The following is a 27,977-nucleotide window of genomic DNA, read 5'->3' on the forward strand; positions in this document are numbered from 1 at the left end:
TGTCCTCACAGTCCTCTATATATTGTTGTCCTCATTTGAACTCAACCATATATATATATATATATATATATATATATATATATATATATATATATATATATATATATATATATATATATATATATATAAAATGTTCCTCTCACCGCTCTCCACTAGACTTCACTCAGCGCCACGCCCTGCCACTGACAGACCTCAGATGGCATAATCACTCGTCTGGAGAAGAAGGCTCGTCTCGGAAAAACATCTCCTCCGATGGGCCGGTAGGGGATGGACAAAACGAGTCCCAAAAGGCCAGCATAAGAGGTGGGACAACGGGCGCCTCGTCACCCGGATACAGCTCCAGGTAGCAAGCGAAGTAGGAATCAGTCATCAGGTCGGTCGCCGGCCCGTCCAGGTCGTCCAGAGGGATGGTGAATGTCATCTTGAAGGACAGCTGCTCCGGAACCGCCACCTCAACAAACGACCCGTCCTGAGCAGTGACCCGAGCCTTAGTCTGAGATGGGGGGTCGGCTAGGGATAGAGAGTCTGTCACGGGGGACGGAGCCTCAGTCGACGGCCTAGATACAGAGGAAGTAGCACCAGAGTGATGTCTTCGGGAAGAGGGAGGAGGAACCTTCTTCTTGCCCTCTTTCTCAAGTCTCGACCGCTTGGAGTGGGAGGGGCGAGACGACGACCCAAAGTCAATCTTTTTCCCTTTTATGGGGGAGCGACCCATGATTGGTCAAAAGCGGTGAGGAAAGACTCAAAGATCAGGGCGCTATTTATTGGATCTCAAGAAAGAAGGGAAGAATCTAAACGGACCCGGCGAATCAGGCCAATCGCGGGGAATCCGGGTGTTACTCGGCCGTTAAGGGTAAGAGATTGAGAGAGATCTACGAAATAGGGGAGTAAATGTTGCTACTTTCTGATATCCAAGTTAGAGGACTGGATATTGGAAAGTGAGGGACTAGTTGATGGGGTGTGAACCCCGGTTCAAGAAGAATGGGGGAAGCCCAAAGAGAATAATATGCGGCCCAAGGGAAAAGGAGCGAAAGCCCAGAAAGTAATAAAACTCGAAAGAATATCAGACTGAGTCCGGGAGTCGAGCCGACTCCAAGGTCGGGGCGAGGACTCGGCGAAAGCGACAAGGAGCCGTTGAAGGGCATTTAAGGAAGCATTGAAGAAGCCGGTCAAAGAGCCGTTGGGAGGCCCAGTAACGGCAGCCCAACAGCTCTCCGGCATAATTAGCAACCAAAGCCCAATTTAATGTATTTAAACCCGAATTTAAGGAGGGCCTACTATATAAAGGCCCCTCCCAGATGTAAAACAGGCGGGTCCATGCCCAGAAGATAGAGAGACACGTTTACTAAAATTATCCATTCCCTTCTATTTTTGAATAAGCTTTATTGAAAGGTGTATCCACCAACCAAGATTGTGTTGGACCTCCCTGGGCCCAAAAATCCTAAAACCAACAATACCCTTAGGGGTCGTTTGGTTCACGGAATGTCAGATTACCTTAGGGAATGTTAGATTGCTGGGAATGTTAGATTACTGGGAATGTTAGATTCCTGTGTTTGGTTAAAATTGAGGTATGTAATATAATCATGTTTGGATTAGGGTTATCTTTTATACACACTATAATATCTTAACATATTTTCATATATTTTAATAAATTTAAAAATTAAAATAAATAAATAACATAACGGTATCTATATAATTACATAATTTTAAAATATTAACTAAAATCTTGAACATGAGAAACAAAATTATTTTATATGCTAACATAACATAATAAAAATAAAAAAAATAATTATATATATATATATATAATAAACTAACATAACCAACGTTATCTTACATTACCTAAGATTTTGAAGGGAATCACATTCCCTTCAAAATCCTGTGGAGGGAATGTGACATTCCTTGGGAATGTTAGGGGTCGTTTACTAACTTGGAAAAATGGAGGATTTTCCAGAAAAATGGAGAAATTGAGAATGGAAAAAATAAAAATTGGAGATGTTGTTTACTAAATTTCTTTTTCCAAATGCCTTTTCTATCTCCATTCTTCCGTTTCTATATGATTTTGGAGAAAGGAAATTTTGAGTTCTCCATTTGGAGGATTGGAAAAAATGCGCGTGAATAGTGTATATTGACCCTAAAGTCCAGTGTTCAAATCTTGTCTTGGGCGCATTCCTTTGTTTCTTTTTTCCTCTTCTTCTTTTCATTCCTCTTTATTTTTTATTCCTCATCAATTTCTTTTCCTCTTCTTCTTTTTATTCTTCCTCTTCGGTTCCATTTTTAATTCCTCCACTTCAGTTATTATCATCATCATCATTATTATTATTATTATTCCTAGTTGGCGCTTCCTCTTCAGTTTTTTATTACTTTTAGGGAAAATGGCATCTTTTACCCCTGAGTTATATACTTATAGCACTTTTTCCCCCTCAATTATTTAGGTAAGCACATTAGCCCCCTCAATTATTCTAAAAGTGGTGTTTTTTCCCCCCTGATATATTAAATTGACATTTATACCCTTAAAGTAAACATTTTATTTATTTTACTACTCCAACAAATTATTGCATATACGTAGGGATGACCACGGTTCGATTTGAATTGAACCGGATACTAAAGCAATCGAATTAATAGTTTACGGTTATAATTCAGATCTAGAACCCAATATTTAATGCCAATTTATTAAAATTATCTATCAAAAAAATTGAATCTTGAACCGTGAACCGGCGGTTCCGGATCTGATTCGCGATTTTGAACCGTCTTTATTTTAAAATTTTATTTTTTATTTTAAAATAGTCTAAATTCAATAATAAATGTATTTTATTTTTTCAGTTCGGAACATTAACCGTCCGTTCCGGTTCACGATTTTAATAAACTCTAAATATCGAATTTCGATTCTAAATTGTAATTGAAATATTTCTGTTTGGTTGCTATAGTGTTTGTTTAGTTTGAACCAAATTATGGTCATAATTTGTTGGAGAAAAAAAAATAAATTAAATATTTAGTTTAAGGGTAAATATGTCCATTTAACATTTCAGGGGGAAAAACAGCCACTTCAATAATTTAAGGGGAAAAAATGCTATAGGTATATAACTCAGGGAGAAAAAGTGTCATTTTCCCTTACTTTTATTATTATTATTATTATTATTATTATTATTATTATTATTATCATTATTATCATTATTATTATTATTATTATTATTATTATTATTATTCCTCTTCCTCGATGGTTTGGCTCTTCCTCTTCAGTTTTTATTATTATTATTATTATTATTATTATTATTATTATTATTAGAAAATTAGAAAATTGGAGAAATGAAAAACTGGAAGAATGGAGAAGGAAAACTGGAGAAATGGAGAAATGGAAAACTGGAAATGAAAAAACAGAGAAATGAAGTAAACGACCCCTTAGATTCCCTAAGATAATATGAACCAAACACCAGAATGTGAGCTTTGGAATGTCACATTCCCTTGGTTATATTATATAACCTGAACCAAACGCCCCTTAATATTAAAAATGTATTTTTTATTTATGGTCCACACAATTGTGTGGATCATGGTCCATGTAATAATGATAGTACTACTACTAGGCTAAATACAATCCGGAAAGAATTGCATGCCCAATGCCCACGACTGAGCAAATTATTTTGTAGAACCGGATTTAGATGTTCACAATTTACATATTAAATGTTAACAATTACCATTTAAAATTCACAACGAACACACAATGTACATATATGTAATTGATTACCTTGTTTTGTATTCACAAATTCCTTTCAAATACTGCAGTCACATGATATTAATATATTAGGATTTGATGACGGCCTTATCCTATATTGTATTTACAAATTCTATTTTACAACCGTTATGTGTTTTAACTTAGAAATACAATATATATATATATATTTGAATATTATTGACTCTATTACAATGTAATATTTGTTCATAGTTACCTTTTCAACCTCCTGGAGCACAAAGAACAACACAATTTATATTCTAAAAATTCACAATTTCAATACTAAAATACATAATGTATATGGATCAAATTCACTTTACAAGATGGACCGTAGTTCATAGTATAACAACTCCCACCCCTGGATGATGGACATAATAATCCGTTGTAACAATAATACGGTATTCGCGAAGCACAGGATCCGCCTAGCATTTCTCGCCTTTTCTCCTTCGTTCCCTCCACTGATCCAAAGCAGCGCCGTTTCAAATCCCTCCCCTTTCGTGATAGATTACCACTGTGCTTTTTCCGCCGCTTCGCTCCTCCTTCCCCTTTCGCAGAGAGCAAAAAAATGATAAGAACTTCGCTTACAGGCCACTACGATAATGGCGCCAGTGGCGCCGTCGCCTCCGCCACTCTCAACGCCGGCGATTTCGACCTCAAAGGCAAAGCCACCTTTATCAACGGTCCCTCCTTCGAAGACCTCTCTCTCTTAGTTGAAAAGCCAGGATCCTTTGTCATTGACTACAATGTTCCCAAAAAGGTCAATTGCTTGGAATTTAAACTTAAATTTGTTTATTAGTTTGTTTGAAGTTGTTTGATCATCATTTGCAGTATATTACGGAGTATTATTGTTGTAGTCACAGCTTTTATTGTACAGGATGTGAAGTTTCAGTTTATGAATACGGCTAGGGTTTTAGAGAAGCAGCTGAATTTGACGTATTCGCACTGGAGGGGCGATAATCGAACGGCACTGGATGGGACATTGGTGATCGATTCTTCAAACAAGCTATCCGCTAATTATGAGCTGAATTCTAGAAACTGCAAGGTGAAGTACAGTTATATGTACGGAGGCTTGACGACGCTTGAGCCTAGCTATGATTTCGGGAAGAATTCGTTGGATGTTGCTGTTTCCAGGAGAGTTTTGGATGATGATGTGGTGAGGGCTTCGTATCAGAGTTCGAGTAAGGTTTTGAAGTTGGACTGGTGCCGGAATACAAGTATTAATGGCAGCGTTAAGGTATTATTTATACTTTGACTATTCATTGCAAAAAGCTCATTTGGACTGTTTCCTCTGCGTAATGATTGTCAATCATGAAATTGGTCTTACAGAATGTCTTGAAATGCATGAATGTGTTTCAGAGTTGTTTGTGTTTGCATTCGATCCTGCTCTGAATTGATGTAGTAGTTGTATTTATGATTTATGAATTCAATCAGGAAGTGGAATGGATAGATAATCACTTAACAATTCATCAAGGATTCCTTTTCCTTAAGCAAGAACTGAAAAGGATTAAATACAAAGGAGGTAGTCCTATACATCTAGTTTCTGAGTGTTACTGGTTAAGACTTGAATCTTGCTAAGACACGTTATTAGGTATTACCTATGTCATTTTGTTTACTGGGAGTTACTCCCCAAATCCCAATCCCTAATAGACTTGTATATATATATATATATATATATATATATATATATATATATATAGGTAACACCAACTTTTTTGCAATTATTGAGCTGCTTTTGCTTGCTAGTTGCTACTATTATTGAGGTTCTATTTATAGATTTATAGACACTGTATTCTACTGCCTAGCACTGGCTAATGCCTTGTTCATTAGAGGTTATTTAGATGAAAATTGAAAAAAAAAAAAAAAAAAAGTAAAAAAAGTAAAAAAGAGAGGGGATGGTGGAGGGAATGAGAAATTAGGAAAAAAAGGTTAAAAAACAAAGTGAATAGAAAAAGAACACAAGTCAAAAAAGAAGTGACCAAAATAGAACAACTATGTTAAAAATTATATAAGTGTTGTGTGAGACCGTCCCACCGTGAAACGTATAATAGTTTTTTATGAGTGAAAATATTATATTTTAATTAAAAAATGAACAAGTCTCTCATGATATGGTCTCACACAAGACTTACTCTAAGAAAACTGGTTTAGTATTTGGAAGTAAATGTAAAATAAGACACAGGGGATGTTTATGCAATTAACAGTCTAGAAGGGTAGATTGAATAGTTGTTAAGTGATGGATAGAGGAAGACACCTAATATTCTGCATATTTTTGGAGATGCTATGTTTGTTCTTGAACCTATCCTTTTACATTCAATGGCTCTCATGCTCTGATTTTGCAATTTAATAAGAGCTTACTTATTCGTTTATGTTAGTAATTTGGGATAAACATTGTTATTAGTGTTTTTTGTACCTAAGTGATTGGAGATGGAAGATCATATGCTTTTGGTCTTTTATTCCTACATGGACTGTAATGAAAGTATTCCTTTTATCTCTCGTTTAAAATCTGACTGCTGCCTGTTCCATCTTATTATTGTTTGCTCAACAGGTGTCTGCATCTATTAATTTGGCAGATCCGTCAAAGACCCTCACATTTAGTGCGGAGAGTAGGTTGAATTTTGATGTGTAATTCAACTTCACATTTTGCAAATTTTTGGTTCAAGAGTTATATCTGATATTACTTGTTGCATGTTAATTGCATACACAAGTTATGTTGCTTTTTTGCTTGGTATTGTGAATGGTATTTAGCTTTTCCTGAAAATAGGCCACGCTAATGGCCTAACCACAACCAATACGTAGACCAATTGGCATACTGCTAATTTCCGAATTCCCGTGAAAGCATTGCAATACATAATGCTTAAGAGTTATTTACTTCTCAAATCTTACTCCCTCAAATTTACTTCCTAATGTGGCGGTTGCTGATAGGTTATTTTCTTCATGTTCAATTGATTGGGTCTAGTACCATTTTCAGCTGTCATTCCTTGAATATTAACTGCTCCTTAAATTATTATACAAATCTACAAGTTTAATTGTCCTGAGTGCTTGTAAATGCTTACAAACGGAACAGATTTAATGAAAGAAATATGAGACCTGCTCATCATTATGCTTGCATTCCTAAAGAGCCAATAGTGGATTGACTTTTCCCTGAAAAATAAATCCATACAAAGCGAACCCTCAAAAACTTGTTTTGGCCAACATTACCAATCCTGTGGATTCTGGAGGCAAGCAAGCACACAGGCACTATAATATTCTCCATAAACTTCCTTGGCTAATAATGATTGAAGAGAAAGCACTAATTAACTTAGGGGTGGTGGTGGTGGTGGCATTGACATTTGTTGAATAGAGTGTGGTCCACCACTTAGTTGCTGTGGAGGTGGTGGTGGGCGCCAGACTGGAGCACCCATTCCCATAGGTGGTGGAGGGGGCCTATTCAGTGGTGGAGCCATGCCTCTAAACTGCTGCATTGGCTGCTGTGGAATTCCAACCATGCCTGGTTGTGCAGGCTGGCCCTGCCATGACTGTGGCGGAGGTATTTGCATTCGTGCGTACATATTAGGCTGCATGGAAGGTGGGCGCATTGCCGGAATGGGGGATGGAGGAACATGGCTATTTGCAAAAGGCCGTGGGGGAAGTGGAGCTGCAGTTGTACCATTGGCTTGTACCAGAGGGGGAAGCGTTGGAGGTCCACTTGCAAAGAGTGTATGGGGCCTGTTCTTCTGAGTAGTTGGATTACTTGCAGCTAATACCCTCTCTACTCAAATCACAAAGTGGAAAAAGAATTAATGGATACAAAACCATTCAATTTTGGAAGGGATCATATGGATTTTGATTATGCTCATGCACACCATTCTGATTTGTAATTAAATGCTAACCTGCAGGTGTGCCATGACGCTCGCCCTTTGTATCTTTCTTATAGGCATAAGAGACTGTAATCTGACGGTTACAGAGGGGTATTGCCCATTCATCGCCTACAGAAGCAATGTATGACACAATGGTTGATCAGTAAATATGAAACTGAGATAGCAAGGAGGGGCTAGAGAGTGGTAGATTCAGAACATCTGAATAAACTCTTACCCAAGCATATAATATTATAATGAAAATCCAAAACATACAATATTATGGGAGGAAAAGAATTCTTCTCTTCTGGCAAGAACTGTCAAAAGTAAACTAGTCATTGTAAATATTATTGGTTAAGGGGAAGCAGATATTCTGCAATAGGTTTATCTAATCCAGGAACATCATTGAGTTCCAACAAATATCAATTTCCTAGAAGTCCACTCTCCATAGACATGCTATAAAAATGTCACAAGTAAGAAGAAGAGACTTCAATTTAGCAAAGGAGGAGACTAGGGATGCCACAATGAAGAACAGAAAATGTCAAATTATGGGAGGGCATTTTGACTTAAAATTTAGGTTTTGTATTGCAGGATTAAGTTTTTAAGTAGGCCTTTTAAATGATATGATCAGTATTCCACCATGAGAAATCAGTTACCTCAATGGCTGCATCAGAAGCCTCAAATGAATCATAGCTAATAAAACCAAAACCACGGGAATTTCCAGTCTCAGGATCTCTCATTATCTGCAGAAGTGACTAGATGTTAGAAACCAACTAGAAAAGGCATCTCAGAAAAAATATATATATATATTGAGAGAGAGAGAACTATATTGCCTATCATATTTCACACTTCAAAAGCGTTCCATCTCTTGTTTAAATTGAAAAAGAACCTGTCTCCACCGAGTTCTTACAACTGCTAAATCTGCCACTTGTCCTAAGCTATCATATTTTCTATTTTTCTTTGATACAAAATAAGTCTCAGTTTTAAAAAAAAAAAAAAAAAAAAGTCTCAATCTAGCTTTTCATCTCCTATAGTCCCACCTCCAAAGTAGATTCACTTCTAATTGGGGCATCTATATGACTATATATCTACTTTGATTCCAAAACCATCTCTAAAATAATAAGCAAAACTTGGAACTTATGTAAATAATAAAGAGGGAAATGACCTTTGGATTTGAAACTATTACTCCAAAAGCACTGAATGTATCATACAGAAGTTTCTCATCTACATCCTGCAGCAGAAAAACGGTGGTACTTGCACACTTCAGTATAGAGGACATGCATATAAAAGTGTCTCAACTATTAATGTATGTTTGTATGAAAGCTTGAACTCCTAGATGCATACATATCTTCAGGGTAGATAAAGAAGTAGGTAATGTCAAGCTGCTTACAGGATCAAGGTTCCCAACGAAAAGGTTAGCACCAACATCGACACTCTTTTTATCTTGTGATGCCTGGAAAGAATGGAAAAAGATAATAAAGGCAGACAATCAATTATAAAAGAGATAATTGATTAACAACTATAAGAACAGATTACATTATAGAAAAATTGATATAAGGCAGGGAAATTTGCACCTTATTCACTCGTATCGGTTTCCCATAAAGTTTAATCATATTCAGCACCTTTATTGCCTGGATTATTCAACCAAGGAATGGAATCACTGAAATTATATTAGATTAATGATACATAAATTCCAAACAAATATGCTAAGAGCAGCTTGATGCAGGCAATACTTACATAGTCAGCATCTTCTTCACTTCGGAACTCCACAAAGCCATATCCTTGATGAGAATTAGTGACTCTATCCTTGGGGACATATACATTAACTGCAGCCAATATATCAACCGTGTTAATGGAATGCAATTGATGATGCAAATAAAAAAGTTAAAAACATACTAAAATGCATGTTTTACTATTGCCTGTGTGTTTTCGTTAAGGGGGGATTTGGTTTGCAAATCTAGATACTTAAAAATTCAAGCATACCAACTGGACCAGCTTGAACAAACAGCTCCCATAATAATTCTTCCGAAACCTACAAGCAGAGAAAACAATATTAATTGTCTTAAGCGGCGTTTGAACTGAAATCGTTGAAGGGAATACGAAATGAGAGAAAGAAAAAATTTTAAGATATTCAAATTGTGCTTTTTTCTTTGAGAGTGAAATCATGTGAAGATTAGTGGTCATTGACAAGTTTTAGAAAGATCCTAACATTATCTTAAACCAGCCTGGCATTTTTGTTTTCTTATATAGTTGAACTTTTTTGAAATCCTGAAGAGATCATGTCATTATCTTAAAGCACATTAATAATGCAAATTTGCAAGTTGCCATTGATAAACATATGCACACTTCAGAGTGATTCACCATTTTTTTTTCTACTAACACACGTCCATATTGAAACTAAAATTATTCCTAGCAGCCAAGTGAGAAAGGAATGTGAGCATAGTCTATATTTTTCTCCAATCTCCAGTAAACCTAAAAATTAAAATTGCAACTCTTAACCAAGATTGGCAACTGACCACCTCCATCATCATCACATGTAAATTTTATTCATACTTAAGCCTTCACATTTTTCACAGAAAATGCTCAACTGCTCATACAAAATCAAATATAGCGCTCCACCACGCGAAGCTTTCGAAAACGTGATTTGACAGGTCAGGATTTTGTGTCTTAACAAAAATAACAATTTCAATAATCTATATCACAGCAAGTATTTGAGTTATAGTATTATCAATGAATTGAAGAGCATAAGAAACATGCGAACCTTAAGGTAGGATATGGTTCTATAGTAGTAACATTTTGATAGCCAATACTCCGTGCGCGGAAGAGGGCTAGGAAAAGAATAGCCCTATTATTAGGAAGGGAAAAAGGAAACCTGAGGATCGAGGTTGCCGACGTAGGCGGTGGCGTCTTGGTTGCGCTCGGCGGAATGTTGGCCGAGAAGATTTGCCCCGACGCCTGGAGCAATACGAGTCGTCATGAATGGCCGGGCTCTGAGTTTCTTAAGCTCTCTTCAGCTGGCAGTTATTCGCTGGAGAACCGACTTAGGACTTAGGAGGCTGCATTTATACTCTCCGTACTATTTATTACGCACAAATTTTAGTGAGTATTTTTCTTTAAAAACATTATTTATTTTTTGGCAAATTATTCACTTCTCCTAAAATTAAAATAACTTGTATTCATGAGTCTATGCATTATAATTTCTTATTTTCTTTTCAAAACATCACGTACTTTTATCAAAATAGTCAAATGAATGGAACATATTTCTCCTATTAGGTCATGTTGAGCGGCTTAATTTCAATATCCAAAGTCACTTTCAGTTGAACCTAGGATTTCCTAATTTAACACATCCACCATAAATATGTAATAACTACATATTTCTCTCATCAAAAAAAATAAATGTAAATTATAACTAAATGTTACAATTCCACAATTCCAATTTAGTAGACTTTTGATAAATTATTTTCACACATATTTTGCTTTGTACCCTTTAAAAAAAGGTTAATTTCAATATAGGTCAATTATTACACTAATTTTTTAAATTTAAAATTGAACGGATTTGGTCTAGTCAACTTTGAATTAACTTAGAGGGTGTGTGAAAATGAGGAAAATAACTTTTGAAAAATAAATCATTTTCTAAAAAATAGTCTCATTTTCCAGAGTAGTGCTCTGGTTTCTTGGTTTCCCGCCGGAAGCCAAAGCTTTCCAATTGTGAGGTCGGTGGAAAATGAAGTCATTTTCCTCCAAAATGGTCATATTTTCCAGAGTTAACGGAAAATTTTCCAAAAATCAATTTCATTATCCGGGTTCCCAAAACACACCTTAAAGAATCAAAAGTAAAAACAGCAATAATCAAAATATATGTATATTACATTATTATAACCTAATGATTGCATGGATATTATAGTACTCCGTATTTATTTATACCCAGCACTCCAAGACCATATACTACTAGGAAGCCACATCTGCATAATAGACCAGAACTGAATCAGATGCTGCTAACTTCTCATTTGACATCCAAAACAGAACAGGGACAAAATTACCAGTATGCTAGACAATCTAATATCATGGCTTATTGAAACAAACAAGAATTTACAGTAGCACCAGAGAGGATTAAAGGTGTACTCAATTCATAGGCAGAGCAGCACAGACAGAAAACATATTATGCAACAGTAAAACACTGAATTTGATGAAGATAAAAAGTATCAAGACATTATTAGACAAATAGTTACAAAGGAGAAAGCAACATTTGGAACAAAGAAAGACTAAACCCAACAAAACTTAATTCAGAGCTCAATAGCAGCTTTCAGTCAAAGAGACAAGTACATATCACTGGCAGAGTCTAGCTGCAAAATTATACCAAAGATTCAATCTTGGGAGATAGTTTGAAACCAAAGATTCAATCTTGGGACATCACTAAAATATTGTGTATGAAATGTTTGTGCTACTTAAATTACCAAGCCAAAACAAACCATCCTTCATTACTCAGTCACGGGCCGTTTCATCGTTTGTCAAGCCAAGCTCCTCCTCAAGTTTGGTCCAAGCCTTCAACACATTAGGAGGAAACTTACTCTTCACTATTGAAATCACGGATTTTGCCTCTCTTGTCTTTGATAGTGTTACGAACCCGCGAACGAGATGCTTCAGAGTATTAAAATCTGGGATCTTGTTCATTGCCACACTCTTGTTAAACACCTTATACCCTGTATCAAACTGTCCCTGCTGACAAGCATAGTATATCAAAGTCCTAAAAGTTGTGGCATTAGGCTTACAAAAATTAGCCTCCAGGCTGTTATAAACCTGCTCAGCTTCATCCATCATCCCATTCCTACAGTAACAAGTCATCAAGTAATTGTAGCTAATGATATCAGGTTTTAGCCCTGCATTACTCATTTCGTCGATCAAACCCTTGACGCCATCAGGGCTCCCACCTTGAATGTTCATAATCCTTACGTTATAGGCTCCAACATCGAGTTCACACCCTGATTTTACCATCTCATCCCAGACCTTCTCAGCTTCATCACTCATCCCTTTCTTATACAATGAATTCATAATTGTGGTATAAGGAACAGCAGTAATTTGCATACCCTTCCCCTCCATCTCCTTCAGTTTCTCCATGGCCAATTTAGGCGTTCCAACTTCACAATAAGACCTAATCAGTATACCAAACGAAACCCTATCCGGCGAGACCCTATACTTGTTAGGAATTTCTTCAAACAGCTGGGGAACACGATCGTACAACTTCGAATGAATGCATGCGGAGAGGAGGGCGTTGAAGGAAACAGAGGATCTAGGAGTGCCTAAATCGGTCATTTGCTCGTATGTTCTGAGCGCGTTGTCGAACATTCCAACGATGCCATAAGAGCGGATGATAGTGGCAAGAAATGGCTCCTGACTGACTTTAGGATCTTTCTTGTGAGACTCTAAGAAGGCTTCAATGTCGGAGAAGCGGTGCGACTTGGCAAGACGCTTGACGGTATACTCCTGCGCATATCGAGAGGAGAGCGGGGAGGAGTAGTGGCCAGACACGGAGGAGTAGATCTCCAACGCTTTGTCAGGGTCATGCTCCGATCGGAGAACTGACTTCGCTTTGGATATGGATATGGCGGCGGCGGATGTGGAAGCGGCGGCCGCCGAGGCCGTTGCGAGGTGGCGAGCTTGTCGCAAGGCGAAAGAAGACATTTTTTTTTCTAATGATCTAGGGCTTAAGGGTGACTGCCTACTGAAAAAGAGAAGTGAGATAGGGTTTTACCAGACGCTGTCACATAAACTTGCCAAAAAAGATGACCATCTATTATTATTATTATTTTTTTTTTGAAAAGATTATTATAATTATTATTTGATTATTTGATATTAGGTTTCCCTAAAAGAGGTGGTAAACTGTTACAGACTACACTGTTGAGCATATAGTTATTAATGTGCAATTCAGCTATTAGTTTAGACTTGCACATGCTTCAATTTGGTATTAGAACTATGATAAAGGTCATAAGTTCGAATCTCAGCGACCTACGGTCCACGTGTTGAGCATATAGCCATTGGGACACTTGATCAGCTCTGAAACAATAATTATTATTATAAAAGTTCTCTATCTTTGCAATAATTGATGTTTACTAACTCAATTTTTTTTCATTTCTTTTGAACAAATAAAATATTAAAAAAATGAAATAAACAATCCACCAGCACTAGAAGATTATGTTTTATTTTCGATTCATGTTTTAATGATTCATTAGAAGTATTTAGCACATATATCCTCATCCCTATCAAACTAATTCGAATTTGACCCAAGCTATTCAGGATTCAGGAATAATAGGTAACTTCATTTTTGTGAGCATTGATAAATGCACAAGGTTCAATCTTCAAAGCAAACAACAAAAATGGGTTTTTTATAAATAAACAAAAAAATAATAATAATAAAACCTGTCACTAGATTCACTATGATTTTTCATGTTGAGTGCCAAACTATGAATTTCAGGCCTTGAGCTATTAGAAGTTGTCCAAATTTGATCCCCGAGTTCATCTTGACCTTTCCGATGCAGCAAATAGTTCCCGAAGGTAATATCGGCAAAGCACCCGACATGGCAATGGCATCCATTATATCATAGCTGACATCTCAACATGTTATACAAGGTTGAAGAATGATCTTTGGAACTATGGAGTTCCTGGAATTTAATGCAAAAATATGCTCCAACAGTTGATAGGCGCTCTGAAAGTGCTATTTTGGACTTCCATCACCGCGTTTCAGAACCCAACCCGAACTTTGTGATACGCATAGCTCCGATACAACCTGCAAAACACATATAAGACATTCCATCAGGTCACTGAATCTTCATAGAATTTTGCAGCAAGAGCACAAAATTTGGGAAATATTTCTGCAAAAGCCAAGACAATTGATAGAATGGCAGTTAACAGAAGGCGAGTTTCAAAAACCATATATTTAATTCTGCAACTATAAGCCAAGTGAACATTAAATTGTCAAAAAGGTACACTTTCATCCTTTTCTATTTCTGGAATTGTTGATCTCTCACCTTCTGAAACTCCGTGTCTGTAATATCCTTGTTAAGTTGCAACCTAGCAGCCTCAATAACTGAAGCCCTTTTAAGCTTTGCATTAGGACCTTCTGCAATTAAAAGAGCAATCACCACCTTCCTGAAAAGCAAAATTCACATAACATTAATGCCTAGATATTACCAATTAATTGTTGAGGTTGAGAAGGTTGTGAAATTGTGAACAACCTTAATGCATCATACTGCGGAAAATCGGGTGATGACTTCAAAACATAGACACCATGTATATTTACAGCAACCTGATTTATAATTGCCTGAAGCTCCTCTGGAGGAGCATCAACACCCATTGCTGCAGCGGTTGCTTCTCTGGCATTTCCCTTTGGTCGAGCAGACTCAGAAACCGCCATTTCCCTCAAACGTTGGCAGATTTGTTGAAAACTGGTAACATATGAATCATAATTTAATGAGCCGTAAATTTATAAACAGAACAAAGATCTCAAGTATCAAGACATCAGGAACAAGACAGAACCTGACACCCTTTTCTTGATGGAGGGGTGGGGGCTAACTTGCCTAAAAGAAAACTTATTTTATATTTAATACTTAAACAGTAATAACTTATTTTAGAAAAAAAAAAAAATACCAAATACTTAAAAATTATAAGTATGGATTGATGAGGATCCAGGGCATCCTGTGGCCTGAATGAGGCATCATCACTGAAGTAATTAAGAAATATTCAGTATGTGATATGCATAACAAAAATTATGCAGAAAAATTCCTCTATCCCATCTCTGAACATGATGAGCACATGCAAGCATAGTAGGATAGGAATAGATTGTATGATGGCTGGCTATCTGTTTCAAACATGTAGCTAAAATTATTAAAAATGAGGAAGTTTAAAAGATCAGTTTGAGATAGCTCACCTGCAAACCTTGTGAACCTTAAAAAGTTTCAGGAGGGCCTTCGGTAAAGCCTCTCGAGTTTCTTCTGACATTGGTGTCCTTGACTGACTTCCATTCGTAGTTCTTGGCCCTTGCTTATCAGGAATTGTTGATGCTGGTGATTTTTTTGTAAGAGTATTCTCTGAAGAATGTTTTACCTGACGCTTACTGCTTCCTTTGGAAATAATATCAAGCATGCTTCTTTCCAGAAGTTCCCATTTCTCAGCTTGCTCCTTCACAATGTTGGGAAATTCTTTTAAAAATTTAGTGTCAGGCTTCTCTTTAAGCTTCCAATCATTGAGGATTGGTCTCTCGACAGCTAGTACATTTAATACTTCTTTCATCGCTTTATCAAGGGCAACCGCTTTGTCTTTAAACACTGAATTTTTTATCGAAGGTGCTTTGCTAAACAATGATAGAACATAGTCCCTTGCTACAAGTTCTACAGGTTTGTCTTTTTTACATACTAAAGAACTTTTTGGAATCCAAAGCCCTTGAACTAATACGGCATGTTTTTGGAGGACTGTCAAAATTTCTTCTGCTGATTCTTCAGGGGCCAGGTGCTTCAAAGTATCGAAACGATGAATAGGTGGTCCCTGTGACCAAACATCACAAATCAGCCACAAGAATACCACAAGGAAAAATATCAAACAGCCTGAGTTGCAAAACAAAATCGAATGCAACTTATGAAACAGGGAAAAATCACATAATCACATGCTGATGACTACAATCAATGCTCAAGTTGTTTTAAAAAAAAAAAAAAAAAAAGGGGTGCAGGAACAATGACTCTAACTCCCTCAGTGTGAACTACAGCTTTGATTTGCATTGATTAGAAGCCAATACAGGCATATGCCACACATAGAGAAACTTTTTAATAGAATTCAGACTTCTAGGCAAAGTCTACATTTCCCATACAGATACCATGGCATAAGAAAATAGAAACTCATTTTACGAGTAATTCTTAATAGAATAAGGTATAGCCGAATATAACTACTTGACTAATTAATTCAAAAGGCCAGGCATTTATTGCATTCAGTTTCCAAGGTGAATGCTACACGGAGAAATGATTGCTTCGAGTAAAGGAAATTATAGTTAAGAAAGAGGGTACAAACCTCAGTAAGCCAAGTTTTGAAACGTTCTTCCAGTGGATGCAAAATCAAAGACCTGAAGAAGCACCCAATTGTTAAATAACTTCAAACCTCCAATTCTCCAAACATATACCACATAATTCTTCAGTTTTTCATCAGTAATAATCATCATATTATTTGCAGAGTATAACATATTTGTGGTAGTCAATGCAATTTTTAAAACGTAATAATTATGACCTAAAATGGGCTTTGAAGGTGAAAAAGTAGATAGCCAACAAATCAAAAACAGCCAAACACAGTGTCCATAATGTATATGGCATCCATAAAAGTTTATTTCTTGTTGCCCTAATATAATACTCTACATCATAAAGTATGATACTAGTAAGAATACTAAGTTGTTCTGACTTCTGACAGAAATTATATGACAAAGTGTAAGATTACCTAAAAGAATTAACCACTAAATTTTCCACAGCACTATGTAGGCATTATATCTGTTTAGACAATGTACCCCAGCCACATTTAGAAAAGAAAAACAGAATACAATAGATATAAATATCATTCAATCAAAGAGAAGAGCTCTAACTGAGACAATGTGATGAAATCATATTCCCATGCAAATAAGGTTTTTACCTTATTAAAGCCGTTGGAACAATCTGAAAGTGCCAAATAATTAGTAAGAACAAAGAACTCAGTTCAGCAGGATTACCTTATTGGGGGGGCTTTCACTTTATCACTTTCAGTCAATGCACCAGGACACAAGACATTCACATAGTCGTCCCTTTCAGAGGAAAAAAGAATTGAAATCAATGGACATATATCATTGAATGAAGAAGACTTGGGAGGAGGGGATACTGAATTGCAGCATATGAAATAATAAGGGCATTAAAAATAAGAATGTGAACCAGCATTAAAGAAATACACACGGGCTCATGGAAAACTGTACTGGGGAACCTTCAGCCTCGACCATTTTTTTAAAACATCTGGATGAAACGTCACTCTGTGCACCATGGTATTTGAGGCACACCCACGACTGGGAATTCAATAAAGAAAAAGGAAGATAACATAAATGATCACTAGCCATGAAAGAGAAACACCATAATTTTTTGCATGTTTAACCGATCATCCTTGTAGACATAATGAACATATATGGCCTCTTTGAGAAATCACTATGAACAAGTATGATAAGGCCATTTCCATACCAGTAGATACTGTATGGACTGTATAAAAACACTTCTAAAAAAATATTTTCCAATTGAATCATATAATAACTTTCAGCAAAAAGTGGATGAGATTGTGAAAAGGCATATCGCATATTACTAGATGCTTTTATTTTGTACCTCTTCATTATCCTTGTCTTGCAATTTTTCCATTGGCTTGTTCTGCACAAGTATGTAATTTAGAAAATAACAAATTAAAATAGGATCGATCATGCCAAATAATTTGGCAGGCAAGAGCTTGAAAAGCAAGAGCATTAATATAAATTCAAATAATGCATTTATCAATTTAAGTTGCCAACTATTGAAAATGTACATTAGCAAATAAATAGGTACCACAGAGTACTTGACTAAACCTACCTGAAGCCATTATTCACAAAATCAATAACCAAAATCCCCTACATGATTATTTAAAAATGCTCTTTGACAAGCATTTGCCGCACCATGTTGTGTAAACCAAAACCCTATATTAATAGATAGGAAAATAGTCCAGCCAATTCCCAAAAAATATAAATTTGTATAAAATTAGAACTAGTAAGTAATCCCAACACGGCAGCACTGAAAATACTCATAGAAGCAAAAAAGAAAAATATCCTTGATCATGAGCCATATAATTATCACTACAAATAAGAACCATAACTCCAACAGCAGTGATTAATATTGACATAATAGAAGTCAGTGGGTCAATCAAGTAACAGAACTTAAAAGAAAAATCATTATTGATTATCAAAGACCATATATATTGATAGATAGAATCCCTATTATTAGCTGAATTGATAGATTGATTGAAATATACTTAACAATAAAACCCTTTGAAAGGACCACATACGACGAAGATTTTTTGTTATTGTGGGAAAAAGAATAAATCCTACTCCTACAAGGCTACAATTAATAGATAGAAAGTAAATCAAACTAGGGAACTGGGTACTCACCTGCTTCTTAGATAGAACTGGAGGCTTTTGTTCCTTAGCTTCTTCTATTTTAACTGGATTTTCAGCAGTGCTAGTTTGAATATTTGTCTTTTTAGGTCCACCAGGGTTCTGATGTTCCATTGATGGTCGGAGCTGCACAACTGCATGAATGGGATTGAGGTGCAACTGCATGACAAAAAGAACTCTGTTTTACAATGCATACCAGTGAACAAATTACAATGTTTGGGCAACAACCACCCAAAAAAAAAAAAAAAAAAAAAAAAAAAACAATAAAAACTAAAGATTATTTTAATGAAATAAGCATCTTTTTCATTAACTTCTCATATTTGTAAGCTGCAAAACACTATAATAAAGTTGTTGACCAAAACTGGAGTACTTGACATTCCCTTTCATTCACACTATGAAAAATGAAGCACATTAAGCTGCATTCACACAATCGTACACAGCCCAAGAGGCCTCAATGGAAGATTGGAAGATGGTATATTCTTTCCAGCTGAAGATATAACCCAAAGTAAGACACTAAGACAGCAGTAACTCTAAAACATCTCGTATCTACTTCATATATTTTAGCTTCTAGTGTTCTTTCAATTTGTGTGTAGCATCCTCTCAGAATCTGCACTTGTAACACACTTCACCTTCTTAGTATGTTGCACTATTTTTTATTTTATATTCTTTTATTTTGTGCATATGGCATGGGGAACAAATTTTCAGACTATTACCACAAACCTCACTACATTCATTGCATACCAAATCACTACCTGCACCAGAAAGTTAATCCAAAGAATGTTAAAATTTGATTGCTCAATTCATCTTTTTTAATAGTATTAGACCTTGCCCAATTCTGCTTTCTTATTAGGAATAGGCCTCTAATTTCATCTTTCAAAACCCCTTGTAATACCTCTAAGAACACAAACACGTTCCATTCTACACTTGTAGGTGCCACTTATCTCGAGGAAAAAAAAAAAAAAAAGATAATCACATAAATGCCAAGTCAATGGGGCGGAAAAAAAAAAAAACAAAAAGTAAAGGTAGAGGAGGGGACTTATAAGTTTGACCTCAACAGCAATTAAACTCACTCCATATAAATCTGAATACTCAAGCTAAAGAGTATACCTTATTGCCAACCAGGACCCCAACAGCATATCCAGTTGCGAGAGGAGTTGGTTTCCATTTAGTTAAAAGACTCTAAAAAGAACACAAACAATTAGATGCCAAAAGGATGAACTAAAAGCAGAATTTTCAAAGACCACGAACAAATATATTGCAGTTCTTTTTCATAGAAAACCAAAACATATGCATAACTTGACCAAAAAGAGTTCAATCACTCTTAGGCTCTGTTACAGTGGAATTGCAGCACCTGGTATTGAAACGAAATTTGGAAAGGATCGGACAATGGAATTCATATTATTTAATCATAGTTATTTTTATCCAAAAAAAAAAAAGATGTTCTGATCCGCCATCCATGAAACCACTATTCCTTCCATGTAGTGAAAGGAACAAATAAGTATGAAACGTAAATGGGGATTCCCAAGGAATCAAACATATTTGCTCAAGCATACCAAATGGAGCTGAAGTCCTAACTGAAATGGAATAAACTCAATGTCAAACCTGCTTTGTCATAGGATGATCAGCATTTCTGTCATAATTCTTGGAATCAACATCAATACTCAGGTCAACTTCAACCTCTGAACTTGCAGGCTTCACCCTCACCTGCAAATCACCATCCCGACCAATCCATTTATTTCCTCCCCAAACACGATTATGAAGAATAACATGGGATTTCTTATAAACCAGGAAATTAGACTAACTAACATCTGTTACTCACCTCTTCACACCTTTCCTCCATTTCATATGGTCGCCATATTGGTCTTAAAGGATACTGCATTACATATAGCTAACCACACACAAACCAGATTTTAATAAATAATTTCAGAGTTAGCCTGAAAACACACAAAGATTAAAAATTTAAACCCTTGCCTTGGTGTCTTGATCAATGGAGGGAGTAAGATAAACGTCAATCTCTCGAACAACTTCGTCTTCCCCGCCTTCAGTGTCCATTGGCTCGTTATCCAGCACTTCATTGTCTCCGTTTTCAGGCTTGGTGTCCACGTCCATCAGTGCGACGTCGTTGGCACTCCGTTCATCTTCTTCTTCAGGCTTGGACTCCGGGATGTTATTGATTATCACGGGCTTGGAATCTAATTCTTCCTTTTTAGCCACAGGAATGGGATTGGGTTCCGGCAACACAGAATCAGAAGTAGATACCGGTTCCGTCTTCAGTTTGGAGGGTTGCGGTTTAGCTCTTGAACCCTTCGGCGCAAACCGCCCTGGTCGAGCTTGAGCCTTGGTCGGAACAGCATCAAGGTCCTCTAAATCCAAATCCGCCATCACTCTAGTCGAAGAAGATCCCTATCCAGTAGTTTGAAGCTCGGAAGTGAATGAAAATTCGTCTTGCCGTAAAAAAAAACCTCTTCAATCAGGGTTTTAGTTCGCGCTCTGCATCTCCGCAATATTTATAACAAAGTTAACTTCAAAATCACATTATAATTTAAGAAGCTTGTATTATCACATACTCCGCAATAATTTACATAATTTTTATTTATTTTAAATAAGTCGGTAAATCTAGGTTATAATATACGGAGTAATAAACCCTGCAACATTCACAGCCAAACCTCATGTCTTTATAGATTACAAACCTAATTAGCATCTAATACTATCTAACAATTTGTTTATTATATTTCATTCGTCCCACGAGTATTATATATTCATACAACTTTTATTTTTAATTTATCTTTCAAGTCACACTTTTGTGAGACATTCTCATATATCTTTTATCTGTGAGAACGGTTGTTATATCATGGACCATGGTCCGAAAATGGCAGCTGTTAAATTTTAACAAAATCCCGTATTTTTGTGTGTTTATAACAAAATAAACTACAGTGTATTTAAAATAAAATTGAATAACTTGTCTCGCATATTGTGTTTATATTATCAAATAAAACTGTAATCGAATTAAAATGATACTTTAGTTGTGTTGAAATGAAATTGCAGTATGCATAAAATGAAACTGAATATATATATATATATATATATATATATATATATATATATATATATCACATATTGAGTGCATATTGTCAAATAGAACTATAGTTGAATTGGAAAGATACTTTAATTCTGTTGAAATGAAATTACAATATGTATAAAAATAAACTAAAAAACATGTCTCACATGTTGAGTGTATATTGTCAAATGAAACTGTAGTTATATCAAAATGATACTTTAGTTGTGTTATAATGAAACTATAGTGTATATAAAATGAAACTAAATAATAGTTTCGAATATTTGAGTGTATATTGTCTAATGAAATCGTAGTTGAATTATAATTATAATTTAGTGGTGTTGTAATAAGACTACAATGTGTATAAAATGAAATTCAATAAAATGGAACGAGTGCTGTTTATTTTCATTAAAAGAAACGACACATTTTTGAACCATGGTCAACACATCTGTGTGGACTATGGTCCACAGTAAAATTTGCCTCTGTGATACGGGTTAGGTCGGGTCAAACCAATATACAAATGTAATACTTATACTAGCAAATACAATATTAAATCATTAATAAAGTGTTTGTTACTATTGATGTAAAAGTATTATATTTTTTCTTATAAGTAATTCTCTCAAAAGTATTATGTTTTTCCTTCTGAGTAAAAAATACTTTATTCATAATTAGTATTGCATTTGCTAGTATAAGTATTACATTTCATCTTAATCTGATCCGTCTCATAGACAAGGATCCGTGAGACTGTCTCACACACGTTTTGCCTTCATAGATTCATTATATATATATATATATATATATAGAGAGAGAGAGAGAGAGAGAGATTTTGGTTCCTATGAGGTCAGGTCTTCCCGTGCGGTCAGTGCGGCATACACCATTAGGTATGCATAAATGCACCATACAGTGTTCGAAAATACACCAGAATGAAATGCCAAAAAATACACTACAAAAAAAAAATAAAAATACACCACACATAATGGTGTATTTACGAACACTGTGTGGTGCATTTAATCATACCTAATGGTGTATGCCGCACTGTCCGTACGGAAAGACTTGACCTCACAGGAACCTGACCCTATATATATATATATATATATATATATATATATATATATATATATATATATATATATATATATATATATATATTAGATGTAACAAGAATGCTATTTTGTGTAACAAAACACAAGAGTTCGTTTGAAAAGTAAGAAAATATCTTCTAGAAAATGAGCCATTTTCTAGAAAGCATTTTCATTTCTAGTGATTGATTCCATTATGTTAAATATTTAAAATATACAATGATGGTGGTGGTGGTGGTGGTGGTGGCGGCGGCGGCGGCGGGCGATTGACCACTCCACTGCTGCAAACAGAAAATGACTTCCCCCATCCAATCCCCCCTCCCCCCCCCCCCCCTCCATGGGAAGTTATTTTTCAGAAAATCTCTTATATTTTTCGTTGACCACACCCCGATTTTCCTTTGACTTTCATTTCCATCCTCTAACCAAACATTGGAAACTTGGAAAATGATTTACAGAAATCATTTATGGTTTCCAAACGCATCCTAAATGTTGTTTTATTTATAAGAAATGATAATTTTCTTTGAGAAATTCAAATTTATGAAGTGTTATACATTTTAAAGATAAAAAAAAATACTACATTAATGAAGAATTATTATAAATTTTAAGGGTAAGAGGAGTAGATGTTAGATGTGGTTGTGTCTCAACTCCATATAATCATGTTCTCCACATAATCCATGTTTTTTACCAGAGTTTGCGCAAATTTCGAGCATGAAGCCTTCTCCATCATCCATCATCAGCACATGAGGCGAAAAATTCTCATCTAAACATATATAAATTGGTCTAAGATTATGCTACACACTCATAAACCACCACTCCACAATGTGCCACAATCCTAAACATTAATATAATTAAGAAAAAAAAATGAGTACTATTGACTCTATTACAATGTAGTATCTATCTATATATACTTTCTCAACCTATTAAAGCACAAAGAGTCAAAATCCCATTAGAGTTTGAACTTGTGACATCCTATTTGGAAGAGCCATAGTTATGTCGCTCGACCACAAGGTCTTTGGCATAGAATGAAAATTAAAATTGAAAAAATTATAATGGTTATATGAAAGACAAGAATGCTTTCTAATTTTCTTTAGTCGGAAACCCAAAATGCGACGATTGCGGCTCAGCGCACGACGGAGGATCAAGATCAACTCGAACGAAGCACGAAGAAATCCAAAACGTTGAGTGATCAATTGAAAGGATTCATTGGGAAAGGAATCGAGGAGCAGGAAGTGACAGGGTCTGTTGACGAGGTTTAGGGAGACAACCGATCATACAAGGAATCCTTAGCGGGGCCATAGGAGCAGGGGAGAAGGGTGATGACGACGTGTTGGATGACGATGATGGAGATGCTAAGGATGACCTGAGTGTCCTGAAATAGCTCTTACAAGGGAGGAGAAGATTATGCTGATGAGGCCATGTAGGCTCTCGGTCATTGTGCAGGTCTAGAACGGTTTTGTTGAGACGTATTCAGGCTTTGTGGCATCCAAAGGCTAAGATTGAACTTGTGGCCATCCATAAATGATGAGTATTATCTGGTGAAGTTCTGGTATGCTGATGATTACGAATTTTCTAAGTATGGAGGCGCATAGACTGTGCTCGACCATTACCTTATTGTTTAGGATTGGAGGACAGACTTTGATCCTAGTTCGGATATATTTGAGCAAGTAATTGTTTGGGTGAGATTTCCAAACCTCCTGGTCGAGTACTATGGCTACACTTTTTTATGCGGATTGGAGAAAAGATAGGGGATCCAAAGCACATTGATCAAGCAACTAGTTTGGTTTCGAGGGGACGATTTGCGCGAATGTGTGTCTAATTTGATATTATTAAGCCACTGCTATACAAATTCAAACTTCGCCAGAAGTTTAGACGTATTGAATATGAATGATTCCACCTTGTTTGTTTTAAATACGGAAAGTACGGCCATTCATAATAGAACTGTAAGAAGGCAGCTGAGGAGAACCATGCGGGGGAGAAGACGTAGGGTGACGCGTCGGCAAATGGTGCGTGCAATGACGAAAGAGAGCTATTGGAGATTCGCTGCTCGGAAAGGTGTCAATGTCTTGTCTCACCCTTGGCTACGAAGGGTTTGTGTTCATACAAGTGTTATCACTTGCGAGGGATGAGTGCGATGGTAGCGGTGTCCACCAATATTTTAAAGAGGCCTGAATAGTGGAGTTGGAAATCTTAAGGGAGGTTCCCTTATGTAGTGGAGTAGGCTCGGTCAAACCACTCAAAATTTGATGTTCTTCATTCCTTACTCTATACCTGCATTTCAAGTACATTTAATTTTATATATTTACTTGATCATCTAGAATTGCATCAAATATAATCGATCACTTAGGATAATCAGCACAAATATTTTATAACCTAATTCACCCCCACCCCACCCCCCTCTTAGGCTAAATCGGACTTTTAGAATTAAAATTATAAAATTAACTAAATGTGTGTTCATAAATATTTAGAATTTTTCTTAAATACATACATATACTTATCACTATATTAATCATATAAAATTAAAATACTAATTTTACTAATTTCTAATTGTAATTATTTTTATTATAAACCTAGCAATCTAAATTATGATTATGGAAATTATATTATAGAATGTGCATATAAAATTTATTATACCAACATATAAGAAAATGCGTCCTATTAAAGTTTAAATTTACTAATACAAAATTTAAAATTTATTTCTTTTTAGATTTATAAATATAATTCTCTTACTAATATTCATATTGTTGGAATTATAATATATATGAAATACAATCAGGAATTAGATCAATTTAATTATGTAAATTTTCTCTGTAAATTTATATAAGTATGTACATGGTAATCATTCAAAAATTTAATTTAATTTTATATTATATTAAAATAGATACTTGACTAAATATATGAAAATCTAACTATATTATTATATTGTACATTTTAACATATTTTCATTTTTCCTAATTTATTTTGGATCCAAGCAGCAGTTTATTCAACGTGGCAACAAAAATTTTCAGCGTCGACAACTCTGGAGTCCGGCGATCAATGAAATAGCAATCCTTATACCAATATCATGGACCAGGGTTTACAATGCACTGTGGATTCTTGGTGTATGTGTATGTGTCTTATGTTGTGATTTTTTATGTATTGTGTTATGAAATTGTATCTCAAGAGTATGAATTCTATATCTGAAACAAATTAGTAATTATGTCTAATCTTATGTTATGAATTTATGTATCTTGTGTTACGAAATCATGTGTCTATGATCACAAATTATGTACGTAAATCAAATTTGAAAAATAAGTAAATAGATAACATGTGTATGTGTCTTGTGTTGTGATTTCTTGTGTCTTAGGTTATAAAATTCTGTACCTTACAAGTATGAATTATGTACCTGGTTTATGATATAAATTGCCATGAAATAGAATAATGTCTTCCAGAGATAAAGCAATCAAGAATCCATAAACAGGTTTTCCAAAAAAAAAAAAAAAAAAAAAAAAAAAAAAAAAATCCATAAACAGAAAAGGAGGACAAGGAGTTCGAAGAACAAGTATTTAAAACTAGGTGCTTCGGCTCAGCTTGGGTATAGTAAGGTTATCAGTTTCCTGGAATACTCTCTCACTTTTAAAAATAAATATTATTTCCACATTATCAAATTTGTAATTTCTTCACTTTCATAAAAATATTCATGATTCTTTACAAGATAGTATATGACATTTTCATGTCAAAGAATCTAAGTTACCGCCACCACGGTTCGAACCTGACCATCCATTTGAAATGGTAACGGGATCCATCATAGTACATTGTATCACTTTCATATTATATTATTATATTATAAATATAATAACAAAATAATAATAAAATAACTTATAAAAAAACGTAACGGTGCGGCAAAGCTGCCATTAACAAACTTGCAAAAGTAGCAAGTTTGCTAGCCACGATGGATTTAAAACAAAATTAAAGAAACAATATTTTTTTAATTTCCATATGATCTTGCAAGTCTAACATTGGCTGGACTGAGGACAGCCTAAGGCGTCAGGTATCAAATCTTGTACAGATTAATGATAGCTGTGATGGATGCAGATGAGCCGAGTGTTGATGGGGAACTTGAATAAACTTCTTTGATTTTACTGCAGCGTCATCCGTATCTCCTTAATTTGTGTGTGTATGAATATGGTAGCATTTTTTTTTTTTTTTGGAAAACGTACAATATGGTAGCATTAGTAGTGGAGGGGTTGCAGTTTTGTTAGGTTACGGGAGCACTTATTGGAGTTATGGTGATTGAATTAGGTCTTAAGATGGTGAACCAATAATACATTTAATAACTTCAATAGTTCCGGTAAGCCCCATTGCATTAACTGATTAGCATGTCTTTTCAAGGTTAAAGTAGAGGTGAAAATTTATGAAAGGTAAACATTAACCAACCCAATAGTTTTTACTTTTTAGACTTAACTAAAATATGTCTAAAGAGTTAATAATATTCAAGTAATCTAATTAGTAAATTATTATCACAGTTGCCCGTCTAGCTCAGTTGGTAGAGCGCAAGGCTCTTAACCTTGTGGTCGTGGGTTCGAGCCCCACGGTGGGCGATATTTTTTTTTTTTTTTCAGCTCAATTCCTTGTTCCGAGAGCGTTTAATAAAAAACAAAGGTGTCAATTCTGGTTCCAACTTCCAAGAGCGATTCCCAAAATTCATATTAAGGTGTAATTGCAAACAAACATGATATGTGTATTAAAATTTCATAGTAGAGTGTAAAAGTCCACAATCAAACACCACCTTAATTTCCATAAATAATGTTAATAATTTTTTTTTGATGACGAATGAAAATTCAATCATTATTCGAGATTATGCAAGGAGTAAAGTATGCTCAAAGATAATAGTTCATAATGGACTTAAATAATTTAACCAATAAGGTGTTGGAAATAATTAAACTCATAACATTTATTTTTACATACTATGAAGTATGGTCCATGATATAGTTTGCTTCTAAACTTATGAACCATTTAAACAACACTTGAAACAATTAATTTATCTGGACCAGCAATGGGGAACAAAGGGTGGATAATTGGACCACCATTTTCCATGTTTGATTCTGGCCCAAGGTATTGGGAGCCAATT

General features: G+C 35.4%; 3 protein-coding genes, 1 non-coding gene and 1 pseudogene across 4 annotated transcripts; 2 read left to right on the forward strand and 3 right to left on the reverse strand.

The window, feature by feature from the left end:
• Positions 1-4,172: 4,172 nt before the first annotated feature.
• Positions 4,173-6,482, forward strand: LOC109168406 (outer envelope pore protein 24A, chloroplastic-like). Its single transcript, XM_019317432.1, has 3 exons — positions 4,173-4,484; positions 4,602-4,961; positions 6,270-6,482. The coding sequence occupies exons 1-3, from the start codon at positions 4,293-4,295 to the stop codon at positions 6,348-6,350; spliced, it is 633 nt and encodes a 210-aa protein (XP_019172977.1). The 5' UTR covers positions 4,173-4,292; the 3' UTR covers positions 6,351-6,482.
• Positions 6,483-6,702: 220 nt separating this feature from the next.
• LOC109168411 lies at positions 6,703-10,652 on the reverse strand (annotated as a pseudogene).
• A 1,064-nt stretch (positions 10,653-11,716) lies between these two features.
• LOC109168568 (pentatricopeptide repeat-containing protein At4g36680, mitochondrial-like) lies at positions 11,717-13,317 on the reverse strand. The gene has a single exon (XM_019317628.1). It carries the CDS (start codon positions 13,234-13,236, stop codon positions 12,040-12,042), a length of 1,197 nt encoding a protein of 398 aa, XP_019173173.1. The 5' UTR covers positions 13,237-13,317; the 3' UTR covers positions 11,717-12,039.
• A 533-nt stretch (positions 13,318-13,850) lies between these two features.
• On the reverse strand, positions 13,851-21,252 carry LOC109168545 (DNA-directed RNA polymerase III subunit RPC5). The gene is made up of 13 exons (XM_019317599.1): positions 20,708-21,252; positions 20,556-20,624; positions 20,339-20,440; positions 19,844-19,915; positions 18,731-18,895; positions 17,922-17,963; positions 17,508-17,614; positions 17,291-17,362; positions 16,609-16,660; positions 15,479-16,092; positions 14,787-14,996; positions 14,580-14,700; positions 13,851-14,338 (listed from the first exon to the last, which is right to left on the reverse strand). The coding sequence occupies exons 1-13, from the start codon at positions 21,116-21,118 to the stop codon at positions 14,267-14,269; spliced, it is 2,109 nt and encodes a 702-aa protein (XP_019173144.1). The 5' UTR covers positions 21,119-21,252; the 3' UTR covers positions 13,851-14,266.
• A 6,122-nt stretch (positions 21,253-27,374) lies between these two features.
• On the forward strand, positions 27,375-27,447 carry TRNAK-CUU. Its single transcript has one exon. It is a non-coding gene; the product is annotated as a tRNA-Lys (tRNA).
• Positions 27,448-27,977: the final 530 nt, after the last annotated feature.

Source organism: Ipomoea nil, unplaced genomic scaffold (genome assembly GCF_001879475.1).
Source record: "Ipomoea nil cultivar Tokyo-kokei standard unplaced genomic scaffold, Asagao_1.1 scaffold3199, whole genome shotgun sequence".
Classification (NCBI taxonomy): Eukaryota; Viridiplantae; Streptophyta; class Magnoliopsida; order Solanales; family Convolvulaceae; genus Ipomoea; species Ipomoea nil.

What these genes read in the sequence shown, in the direction of transcription:
- LOC109168406 (XM_019317432.1), top strand. Translation starts at nt 4,293, where the DNA reads ATGATAAGAACTTCGCTTACAGGCCACTACGATAATGGCGCCAGTGGC. An exon ending in ACTACAATGTTCCCAAAAAG is followed by an intron (nt 4,485 to 4,601) that starts GTCAATTGCTTG and finishes TTTATTGTACAG; the next exon opens with GATGTGAAGTTTCAGTTTAT. An exon ending in GTATTAATGGCAGCGTTAAG is followed by an intron (nt 4,962 to 6,269) that starts GTATTATTTATA and finishes TTTGCTCAACAG; the next exon opens with GTGTCTGCATCTATTAATTT.
- LOC109168568 (XM_019317628.1), bottom strand. Translation starts at nt 13,236, where the DNA reads ATGTCTTCTTTCGCCTTGCGACAAGCTCGCCACCTCGCAACGGCCTCG.
- LOC109168545 (XM_019317599.1), bottom strand. Translation starts at nt 21,118, where the DNA reads ATGGCGGATTTGGATTTAGAGGACCTTGATGCTGTTCCGACCAAGGCT. An exon ending in GTACAGTTTTCCATGAGCCC is followed by an intron (nt 17,363 to 17,507) that starts GTGTGTATTTCT and finishes TTCCTCTGAAAG; the next exon opens with GGACGACTATGTGAATGTCT. An exon ending in CAGACACGGAGTTTCAGAAG is followed by an intron (nt 14,339 to 14,579) that starts GTGAGAGATCAA and finishes TGTGTTTTGCAG; the next exon opens with GTTGTATCGGAGCTATGCGT.